The following is a 13,012-nucleotide window of genomic DNA, read 5'->3' on the forward strand; positions in this document are numbered from 1 at the left end:
GTAATTACTTGAGCATAGGGTGCACATACTGGTGGGGCATCAATTTTCTTGCAAATTCCCTCTAAAATTTTCAAAAATATACTGATAATTAACGAATTCCACGTGCAGTGTTCCGTTCACTTAACCGTCAGTCGACGAATATAGCGTGTAAGAGTTCTCAAAACTATTCCAACAACAAACAAATTTCATGGATAATTTGTAGCGATTTCACTTAATAATTTCGTATGTCTGCATTGGCATTTTTCTTTTGACGTCCCAGAAGGTTAATTCGTCAGAGGATATTCGAATTGCGTGTACATGAAACGATCCCCATGTACAACATTGTAGCAATGCATGTTCCAACATAGGAATTCTTTTAGTTAGATTAATTCTATTCACATCTTATGCATGCAGTCATATAGTTAAACAACTCTCTGAATTAGTTATACTCACATGGCTTCTATTGCTCCTACAATAAAAATATATATATCCTATGATTGTGTATTCAAATTTCCATGTGTGTAATGAGATGTGCTGAAGATGAACTTAGAAAAACAAGACCTACGAGAAAAAAACAACAGAAGAACATTCTGTTGAGATTTTTCTTACATACTTGAGAGCAGTGATAGGTGAATATCCCGTTTATACTGCGTTTTGATCACCTTTTTAATTCATTCGTCTATATGCATCAGAGGAGACCCTAATGCTCATACAACAAGCACTGCAATGAATCCTGCAAATTTCATTTGCACCTCAGTTCGGGAAAAGGCAAAGTCAACACATGCACAGCAACACTGTCATGCCAAGTGCAGAGTCATGCCATATTTTAGCAACCTCATTGCAGTAAACATTCTCCGGACATCCTTCAGCAGACAACCTGCACTGGGTTCTATCTATTATTCTTGCAGAATAAGGGACCAGCTTTTCGCTCCTCTAATGAGGGACCAAATCCGCTTTAAAAATACAATTAAACCACGTTTATGGTATGACGTACACAGCACATGTCACTGATGTTGTTTGGGGAACATGATTAAGATCAGCTGATAGGAAGCAAAGGCAGGTTTATCTGCAATTATACGGGCGTGTGCTACAGGAAATACAAGTTCGTTTGTATATGACATAGACTTCAATTCAATTCGATTAATTTTCAAAATATTTGTGCTATTGAAATTTTGCCACTAAATTATGAGGCTTCCTAAAGTGAAAATAAAATGTTTGGAAACTGAAGGAACCTGATCATATATGTAGCTAAGTGCTAATTTCCATGTTTGGATAACATGGAAATTCTCCCATAAACATTGACCTCATCATTGGAAATTCTCTCATAAAGAGTTCTCTCATACACAAAAAAAAGCATGTCCTCAATCTTGTCCAGACTTGCACATCGTAAACTCATTCTCACCCTTTATGAGGAACTTTTATGGGACCCATTAACAATGTACCCTAATGTAGAACAACCTCTGATTCACCATACAATATTCATGTCATGGATGGGGATACAAACTAAGGGTCTTCTCATTTGCTTTCCAAATTGAACATTATTTATGCGTTGAAATGTTAAACAGAACCAAAAGTAAATGATAAAACTGTTATTTCATTCTCAGGTACCTGGTGCGCATGGGCTTCAATGGAACTATTACAAAATATGATGTGGAGAAATGCCGGAATTTTATCATTCGTGAAAAGTTCGTGCAATTGTACTTTTGGCTCTGATCGTAATTCTCACCAAGTCAAATAAAATAAAATATTCGTTATGTATAACCAGTACTATTAGCAGAATCATACACTTCTAAAAAATTTAATATACATCATAGAGTATGACGTAATAGAGTGAAGCATCTCTCTAAATTAGTGGTTTAAAAGAGACACTATACAACTATACAAAATATGATGCGCTACATAATGTATAAAGTACTAATATAATATCTCTCTTAACTACATAGATTATTGAGAGAAATGTTATCTACCCAAACAAAATATAATGAGCTGCATCGCTCACAGGGACACAGGGAGTTAGTATCCGATGAGTGTATCAATGTCTCAATAATTTGTAGTGTCAAATGGTACAAGAAAAATATTTTTCGGCTCGATTTACAAATTATATTTTCATGCACGACTTGTGGGGCAGCATCAGGCAAACGAACTCTTCATATTGATAAAACAAATCGGGAATGGAAATTTATCGAGATAAAAGTTAGTATTATATTTAAACGTCAACGTAAATTTGTCAGATCATTGAACTTAGGAACATTCACCGAAATGTAGGGGCCAATAAAAAGTTTATGCGTGTGGCATTCAATTACATTTTACGTTACTTTTATCTTTGAAATACTGGCTTCTGTGTACAAAGAGATGCCTATCATTTGTCTTGACAAAATATTTACGTTGAATTGTTTTTCAAGAAGCATTGTACTGGCGCCACCTTGCACATATGAGGCAACGGGCACAAAAACTGGAGGCAGTCAAAATGCTGCGTTTGGGTCTGGACAGCACAAAATGTAAACAGCGTTCTGCCACTGCCGCGCCTCTTGCTCTTCTGCTATAAAATGAAGCCCAGGCAATGACAGACATAAAATTGGCCTTTCTAGCGCATTTTCTCATTTATGGAAAAAATGCATTATTGTGCTCGACATGTCCGTCTGTCCGTCCGTCTGTCCGTCCGTCTGTCTGTCCGTCCATGACTTCACGTTTTCTTCGACGAGAAAATGCGCTCTCTGTCACTCACTGCAGTGAGTACTGAGTTATATTTTCAATAGGCTCCCAGACTGTTATTTCTAGAAGAGTGCTTCTTCGTTACATGTAAGACGTGCATATATAATTGGCTTTTATACTGATGGGGTCATCAGTTCCAACTCGCCGCAAGATTTGTAAATAATATGCACAAGATGTCATGGACAATTGAAAGAAGATTTAATAAAATTCTGATAATCAAAAGCGAAAAATGTAGAACATCGTTTTTAGCCATGCATGGAGCAAACCCCTCTGATGTCCGTTAAGTTAAGCTATAATCAACTCTAGGCGTCATAGTATAGTCTTATAGTGTGGTATTAAACTACTCGTCTATACATTCAAAAGGAAACTATATAGATCGTAAACCTGAGTTTTTTTCAAACATTCGGTGTGTTATTTTATATTCCTTCTTCATGTGCTTGTGCATTTATGCTTCCTAATTGTTACATAGCATTATTTTTGTAATTTCTTTTGTTATGGTCATGAACAATCATTTCGTAGCGTTTCAGAAACCTTCCTAGAAAATCAAAGCTTTTGACTTAAATGGAATAGCTTCAAGACAAAAGAAGTAAACTATGTACAACTCATCCAAAAACCACGAAAATTATTCCACCATAGATATAAAATCTGTGTTAAAACCCCCGTATCATTCATTGATGACTCGTCTCTGCAGAAGCATACACTCAGAAACAGGATGGGTCATATGAACAATATATTGACACACTTTCTGCACACAACACTAATACGCCTCTGTTCGGCGGCAAACTGTGTTAGAATGACCTAAACAATAGCAAAAATTGCAGCTCTACTTGGCTATGACTCACACATTTATCTGAGTGTAAATAGTGTCCTTGTAGACCTAGGACACGATTTTTGGTCTGCGTTGGACTATGCATTATTTTAATATTGTTGGAAGCTGCGTAGGGGCAGCCTTGCTCAGCTCAGCTGCGTAACTGAGCGTCATATAGGGAGCGCTGAGGGACCTCAGTGTCGTCCTTAAACGGACATGTCGTCTTGAGCATCACATTCCGGGTGCTGCCGTGACCAAAGGTCTTATCTTAAGCACCAATAATTTTTCTAAGACGTTATTGATTATAATATGAAATAGGAGCACTAAGAAGCAGTCGCATTTTTATATTCCTTTTTATATTCAGTGATGAGATATCATTCCTTCTAGATAAAATAGCGCATGTGACCTAAACACAAACTACTTCTGGGGTATGTTGACTGGGAGATAAGAGATTTGCCAGTGCCTTGTATTGGACGCGCACTAAATTCACGAGCAAAAAATAATATACATTCTAATGTGTTAATAACTTCACCTTTACGACTTTCATGGATGAAGTTCGAGATTTTTTCGATCGATGAATAGATGAATTCGAAGTGCCCTGTTCCTACGCTCTGTTCAAAACTTGTAACTCAACGCAGTTTCATAAATGGAAAAAAGTATCAAGAATTTCATCGAGAACCGCTCACACAGCCATCATGGCCGCAATCATTAATCTATGTTGATCGCTAATATCTATTTTGCGACTGAGATATATAATTTCTTCATTAAACATGAATTGTGATTAGCCTTTTATTGGGATGCAACTGAATACATGAGTTGATTGTATAACTTGGTACTTGGGGAAACTTCTCAAAATACTGAATTGGGTGAATCACAATCACCACTCATTGTCGATTAGCGAACATTTTATGTTAATAATCATGGACCAAGCAGATTGAACTCAGGATCTCATACTTCGTTATAAAAGATAACCTCCACACCGGCCTTCGTTATATAAGATTACCTCCACACCGACCTTCGTTATATAAGATTACCTCCACACCGGCCTTCGTTGGACAAGATTACCTCCACACCGGCCTTCGTTATAATGATTACCTCCACACCGGCCTTCGTTATAAAAGATTACCTCCACACCGGCCTTCGTTATAAAAGATTACCTCCACTCCGGCCTTCGTTATAAAAGATAACCTCCACACCGCCTTCGTTATATAAGATTACCTCCACACCGGCCTTCGTTATAAAAGATTACCTCCAAACCGGCCTTCGTTATAAAAGATTACCTCCAAACCGGCCTTCGTTATACAAGATAACCTTCACACCGACCTACGACACGGTAGTAACAGCAATATTGTTTGCCACCAAGTTCCAACGATGAAACAAATTTGCTCACGGCTACTTTAACACTCAGCCTTATTCAAAAATTGTATCTCAAAGAAACATTTATATTCAGCTATCGTGCAGTATCCACGGATGAATAGCATATCATAATATCTAATTTTATGTATCTACATCAGTACATCCCAATTGATATTTGTGTCACCATGAATAACAATGCGTCACTCCGCATTTAAACTTTTCTAATCTAAACTGTACTTGAATGCAAAGATAAGCCAAATATAGTTATTAAAAACTACACAGCACGACATATTTTGGCCTACATGATTTATTGATATTTATCATAATTTAGACTGTAAGGTCAAGTGTGGGTTTGTAGCGTTTTCAATCCTGGAAATCATCGGTGGATGAAATTTTGGAAAGGTACATTACTCAAAGATAGTTGCATTCCTTTTAATTTCAAGGTGAGGCTAAACTGAGATTCTTTCATTTTCAAATTGTAACAAGCTTTCTTTAATCGCCCAACTTTAGTTTAAGAACTACGACGATGGCATAAATAAAAATGCCAGCGTATTTTGCTCCCAGAATATCCAATCAGCTGGACATAATAAACTTGTCTGATGGTTGGATTGAAAACATGTGGATTTGCCACGTGTAAACACACAATGCTCTTTGATGCTAACTGTGCATAACTGTAAATTTAATGAACGTGAGTACCCGACTACCAGAGAGTAGAATGTTAGAACTTAGAAGAAGCTGAACAATCAAGTTTAAATTAAAATTTCATACATAATCTGTTATAATGTATGTATTTTACATATAAAATCTAATAATAGCACACGATTGCTATCAAATAGATTCCAGAGTTATTTTTGTTATGTTATAGTCAGATTGGTGCTGGGTTGACCATTTAATATTCGCATATTCATATCATGCCCTGGGCTATTCATGGTTGGGAATCAGGATCCACCCGGATATCAAGAAAGATGTGGTCTGCCATGAAAGATGTTTTCTTCCAGAAAAATGTAGAAAACGGACCAAACGCTTGTTGAAGGGCTAACTATTAATTTATTTTTTTCTGATTAAACTCGCAGGACAAGGCTTCCTTGAAAAGAACCCAGTCCAACAACCGTCTTATTTTTGTAGAAAAGAGCGTCAAGTATAATCAAAACATTAAAAAAAATTTACTAAATGTATTTTGTTTGTTTGAATGTGTCAATATGTACCGATAAATGCCAATAGCCGCGCCTGCCTGTAAAGTCTGTTCCTAATCATGAAGTTTATGAAGTAGATTCGACACTTGTACTACTACGTCGGCAGTAGACATTGCAATCCACGTGAAAAGCAAAAAATCAGAAACAATTTTGTGAGTGAAATAAGAAAGTGGTATACCTACGGAGGATTGAAACGTTTAATTCATTTAAAAAACATTAAATTTAACAAATTACGCTCTAGAAAATTTATTGCGCTTGAATATCCGTACGGTTGTAGATTGATTGAATTCTGCGTCCAGACGGTAGCTTTTAGGTTACTCAGTTCTACTCTAATATGAGTAGTTTCGTCTAACAAAATTTTATCTTTCAAGTATGTCATTCAACATTGATAATCTTCTTTGGTATAAGGACTTGGCGCTTATTGCAATAGTAATTTGTGCAAGAAAATATTATGTATATTCAGAAAATATAAAATATATTCAAAATTTTACTCACTGGCTCTTGCTGAAGGCGAATCGCTGGAGATGTCGACGGAGGTCGCACGGCGGGTTGCCCCTGGAAGTGACGAAGGCCCCGACTCCGGAGTCAGGGACATGGCTCGAAAATCCGGCGACTGGGAGCGCCTGCGCGGCAGGGTGGCGTACGGAGAATTGTTCATGCGGCGGATCGCAGCATCGGAGAAAGCAGATGACGATCGCCGCCGAGTGGGAGACTCTCGCGAGGGTCTCCGTCCAGACGGTGATGGCGTCCGGGACCTGAGCGAGTCAATGAAACTTTGCATGGGAGACTCTGATCGAGCGTAGGATGTGATATCATCGTCAAATGGCGACGACTCCCTGTACGAAGTTCTTGTGTATCCACGGCTGCGTCGACGTCCAAAATTTTCTTCAGAAAATGGCGACGTGGCTCGAGAGCTTCGGCGGCTGTTGAAATCATCGAACGGCGAAGTGGCGCGGGAAGAACGACGCGAAGTTTCCTCGAGGGACGAAATCAAGCCAGAAAATTTACGAGGAGGTAAGCCATCACTCACTGAAGACGGAGCATAGGAGTACGTTGTGGTAGACTTGTAGAGAGGACCGTTCCCATACACGGCTGGAGGCTGAGAAGCAGAGGTTTTTCTTACTGGGGAGTCTGGGAACAGTTTCCTGCGGGCAGGGGATGCCGAGCGATGCTTGAAGGAAAATCCTCCAAAAAATGGACGGGAAAGTCCGTCACCGAACGGAGGTCTTTGAGTCAAGGTGCCCATGATCGACCGACGGCCGCACGCAGCTTCTGAGAGCGACGTAGGTAAATTCAGGAACTTATTCTACTGTCAGAGGCTTACGATTTAGGGAGCTTCCTATTGGGGTTTCCCTTATATGCGCTAGCGGGAGGACGGTTTGTTGCTCCGTACGATGTTTCTTGTGGTTCAACCTGAAAAGAATGAGGCAATATTAGCGGATTGTGGTTTTAGTTAAAAACTAATATTATTGAGAGACGAGTAGATTTTTCACAAACTCATCCATCTAGTAAAAATTTAAAGTCTGTTGCCAAAAATGAAAATAAACACGCCTTCGATTGCTCTTAAATTCATAGTTCCTCACACGAGACATCGAATATCGCTGCCATCAATTCATTATTTTATTTCATTAAAGCATCGGTTTCAACATCAATGAATTTTGTGTATTACAACGACCAGTCCAAGCAAAGACGCATTAACGTTGCTCATAACAGGCGAAGACTGAGTGCCTAACTTTAACGACATCTTCACAACGAGTCTCTTAATGAAGAACATCCGTGGGTGTAGCACCTCGGGGGAGAAGGTGCAGCCGTTGGCTGCAATAATTCACTGAGTTGGACAGGAGTGACAACATCGCAAACGCCCTGTCAATATACGCTCACATTTCATTGCGACAGATACAAAGTAAAACGAAAGATTCGATGCGTTCAACATTTGTATTTCGTTTTACACAATTCTTCACGTCCAACAAGACGAGCAACGCAGAGAAAATTGCTAGAACAACAATGACGGCTGCGGTATATGCAGAAAATATATGTATTCCTTCCACTTAAATTGCGGCAGAAATTAAAGAAAGGCCTAATAAACGATAATATATAAAATGCATTGAGGCGAATAGTTGCACATTTTTCTTTCCACAATATATACTATTCCCAGTACTATTCTGCCTAGTACAACACTTTCCAGCACAAAACGATTCAAATAAAATATCTTGCGGCCCTCCCTCAATATTATGATGCGGTCCGGCATCAATAATGTTTCAGTCCTCCTCAATATACTATTTCTCGGCCCTCCTTAAAAACTACATATGTTACAGCCCTCTCTCAATACTAAGTTGCGGCCTTCCATCAGTACAATGTTGAGGCCCTCCCTCAATATTATGGTGCGGTCCTATCAATAGTATATTGTTGCCCTCCCTCGATACTATGTTACAGCTCTCCCTCAATAATATGTTACGATTTTCCATCAATATTATGTTGCGGCCCTCCCACAGTACAATGTTGCGACCCTCCCTCAATAGTATGTATAGACCCTCCGTCAATATTATGTTGCGGCCATCCCTCAATAGTATATGTTATGGCCCTCCCTCAATAATATGTTACTGCCCTCTCTCAATATTACGTTGCATGTTGCTAGGTCGCCTCCCACTCCGGGACCGTCTAGCTGACACAACGATCCTCTTTAGGAAAGGCAATGTGGTCACGGTAAAGCATTTGTATCAACGAAGCTACACTACAAAGTCGCGTCGACTACATCATGCCTTATTGGTAACATCTCACACTGACAACATTGGTCGCAATAAACCAAAGTGATGAACGAGTTTTACAAGAACAATGCCATGCTGTTCGGAACCACTTCAATTAATTATTAGCTATTCAGAACGACTTAAAAGAACAATTGGCTGTTCGAAATGGCTTTAGAGCCTCATATTTTGATCAAAATTTAGCATAAACATTCGCCAAAAGAGCGCGAAGAAATTATTAACTCATGAAACTACTTTATATTCACTTCCTGCAAAGTCAAGACTAAAAGACTAGTTAGTTCGTTATGAACAAGGTTAGTTGAATATCGCAGCACAATTAGTGTAGTTACTCCTATATTGTTCCAGGAAGTGCTCGCTATGTCCTTCACTTGCAGGCTCGTAAATTTGCAAGTGTGAAAAGCATCCAGTGAAGTTCAGTTTTATGACCGAATAAGAAAACCTAATATGGAATTCACGCTTTACCACTCCCATGCAACACAATATAGCTTTCAATGAATATAAATTTGAGATATGTGGCAACTAAATACGTATCTTTTCTGGCGAACGTGCGTAGTGATATTTATCAACACCGAAATCACTAAACTGGGAGGAGAATGGTTTTAATATTATGGCTTGGTAAAATGCCATAACTGAACATGTATCATATGATGTATGTTAGTATGGTGTAGGTAGCTTCTTCGAATTAAAGGTAAATATTTTTTACTCGTACCTCGTCGTTAAATGTTCAGGTGATGAAAAATTATGACCCAAAGTGTTCAAAATCACACAACTTAAGAAAATAAGAAAATAGTTTGATATGAACATAGAAAGTTTCCAGAGGGTCAATCATAAATTATAATTAATGTGAGGGTTATAATCCGGCAATAACTTTAACCAAAATGAATGGGGAAGTTTCCGGGTCGATGTCTCTCAGAGAACTTAGTGCAATATAAAGAAAAAACAATAATGTTTTCTATTTTGCTCAAACGATGACAGTTTGATTTGTTCTCGATATAATTTCCTGTTCTATTTCTTTGAATAGTATAAAAGAAAGCGCACACCGGCGCTGACAATTCATATTTTGTATTCGGATTATATTGGCTCTTTAATCTTGGTTGTAAAAAAATTAATCTGATGAATGATTAAGATTGTTGTTCACTACATTTTAGGTGTGATATTCTTGCCCGTATGAATATGTAACAAAAATAGAAGAAATATCGATATTGACTCAGATGTACATATGGCTAAAAATCTAAAAATCCGATGCCCACAAAAAATTTGATCTCAATTTCTTACTGTCGTCAGTAGCATAAATAAGCTACCTTGCTTTTAAGAAGCCACCCTACTTATACTGAACTTATTGTTAATCCACACGGGGCCAATTCTCGGCTCCCAGGCTCTCAACCGATGATTTGGCTCCCAAATTGCTCCCTTGCCGTGACTTTAAGCCGACCTTGGCCCTCGGCTATGCCTCTACGCCCTCCTGACCTTCGTAGTCTTGAAGCACGAATCCAACAATCCATTTAAAATTCGTACAGACAATGCTAACATTAAGAACGAAATAACATGAATAGGAGTAGATATAAAACAATTTCATTTCATGAATTTTGTCTGAATATATGTGGGATAGGTAATTATTTTTTTGACCTTCGTAGTCTTGAAGCACAAATCCATCAATTTAAACTTATACAAACTATACCAGTATTAAGGACGCAATAACAAAAGGAGTTGATATAAAACAATTTCATTTCATGAGTTTTACCTGAATAAATGTGGGATTATTTTTTTTGATCTACGTAGTCTTGAAGCATGAATCCAACAATCCATTTTAAATTCGTACAGACAATGCTAACATTGAGTGCCCAATAACATGAATAGGAGTGGATATAAAACAATTTCATTTTATGAATTTTGCCTGAATAAATGTGGCATAGGTAATTATTTTTTTGATCTTCGTAGTCTTGAAGCACGAATCCAACAATCAATTTTGAACTTATACAGACAATACCAGTATTAAGGACGCAATAACAAAAGGAGTTGATATAAAATAATTTAATTTTATGACTTTTGCCCAAGTAAATATGGGATAATTATTTTGAGTGAATATTATCTCACAAGCTGCCACAAACTTAGATCAGTAATGCAATTTAGCGTGATTTGTTCAAAATTATATTATCAAAACTCCTGACAGTTCTGTCTAAAAGTTTGGCTATTACCTGACATGAACTCGTTTATCCTGCGTAGATTCATTTCTACGACATAAATGTAAAGAATTTGCGTTATGATGTTCATAAGGACTACAACAATAAAAAATGAAATTAAAAACTATATGATTCAACAATTTAGAGATAAATTTCGCTCGATTTTTAATGAATAATCGCCCACATCACAGGTAGGTAATTAAACAAGGCGATCGTCCACCGGACCTGGTAATTGAAAGTATAAGTGAGCAATAAATCTTCGGCAAGATATTGGCTGATTAAATTTTTTTCTCGACGACAGAAACCTGCAATTAAGAAATGCATGGGAATGAATGTTACTTGTCGATGAATTAAAAATTCATGGCTTCGCAAAATATGTAGGTTCAGAGCGGTGAAGAAGGTACGGGGAAATTTACGATTCATGCACGGAAAACATCCGTTTTATTATCTTATCTATCATCAGCTATCTTATTGTTCGATCAAAAAAGTCTATTCACGATAAACGTTATCCACGTTTGACAGAACAGGCTCGATAACACAGTTTGCAGATTTTATATGTAAAATACATAAATAATAAAAGATAATTTATGAATTTTTAAGTATAAAACTTAAATGTCTGGTCAGTTGACTGTGATTTGCATGCAGTAACATGAATGAGTTATACACTTCAAATAGTGACACTTTTTGTAAGTAAGGCTAATACTCTCATTTGCCGGTCAGCACTGGTTCAGAATGACACACACAAGAACAAGGCTTGCATCGCTATTTGGACAAATTGTCACTCATTTCTCTGAGTACAGACACCTACGTTTATCTGACTGGCTGCTAAATATGGAGTTGAGTGAGCCGGATAAACGGTGCGTGCAAGAAGCGGTACTGCTGCATGAGAAAGTGCGGAGTGGGGGCATGTGATCTATGCTAGGGCGGACCTGGAACGAGTTTAACGGTTACGTTGTGTTTGTATAATGTATATATATATATATATGTTAATGTGTGTATATAATATATATAATGTATTATAAAACTACAAACGTGGCTGAAACAGAAGCGGTACTGCTGCATGAGAAAGCGCGGAGTGGGGGCATGTGATCTATGCTAGGGCGGACCTGGAACGAGTTTAACCGTTACGTTGTGTATATAATGTATATATATATATATATTTGTTAATATATGTATATGTTATAATATAATGTATTAAAATCACAAACATGTCTGAAACAAAAGCAGTACTGCTGCATGAGAAAGCGCGGAGAGGGGGCATGTGATCTATGCTAGGGCGGACGTGGAACGAGTTTAACGGTTACGTTGTGTATGTATAATGTATATATGCATGCATATGCTATATTTAATGTATTAAAACAACAAACTTTGCTGAAACAAAAGCGATATTGCTGCATGAAAAAGCTTGGAGTGGGGCATGTGATCTATGCTAGGGAGGACCTGGAACGAGTTTAACGGTTACGTTCTGTATATTTATGTTAAATATAATGTATTAAAACAATAAACATTGCTGAAAAAATGGTATTGCTGCATGAGGAAGCTTGGAGTGGGTGCATGTAATCTATGCTAGGGCCGATCTGCTATGCGTATAACATTTAAAACTTGCATTAATGCCTAATTTAATATAATTAAAGAACGAGCATACATAGCTAAAAATATAAAATTTATTTTTATAGAGTTAATATTATATTTTTAAATAGTTATTCAAGCAATAATTTCATTGCATGATTTGCGGGTTAAACATAAATTTAGAGACAGTAAATTTCATGAAAATTCATCATATTTTCACAGAAATCGTTTCTTAAACAAGTTTCTTTTGATCTTATGTTGCGGCGGGTCTCAAAAAAAGCTTCAATTGCTTCGAAAAACGAATATAACATTTTTTTTTGAAAAATATGATAATTTTTTCAGGCAATTTTCTTCTCTTTTAAATTCTTGAACGTCAAGCTAACCAGCCAACTTTTCTGAAGAGGTTTCTAGCAATTAATAAGTAGTAATTAGTTTTTTTTTCGGTGAATATAA

General features: G+C 37.4%; 1 protein-coding gene across 1 annotated transcript in view; it reads right to left on the reverse strand.

The window, feature by feature from the left end:
* LOC108675168 (restin homolog) overlaps positions 1 to 13,012 on the reverse strand; it is a 57,342-nt gene that overhangs the window by 27,131 nt on the left and 17,199 nt on the right. The window contains exon 2 of the mRNA XM_018163159.2: positions 6,544 to 7,461. Coding sequence (XP_018018648.1) covers positions 6,544 to 7,294 — 751 coding nt within the window. The 5' untranslated portion in view covers positions 7,295 to 7,461. The remainder of the gene's footprint in view (positions 1 to 6,543; positions 7,462 to 13,012) is intronic.

This window comes from Hyalella azteca, unplaced genomic scaffold (genome assembly GCF_000764305.2).
Source record: "Hyalella azteca isolate HAZT.00-mixed unplaced genomic scaffold, Hazt_2.0.2 contig4106, whole genome shotgun sequence".
In the NCBI taxonomy this organism is placed as follows: domain Eukaryota; kingdom Metazoa; phylum Arthropoda; class Malacostraca; order Amphipoda; family Hyalellidae; genus Hyalella; species Hyalella azteca.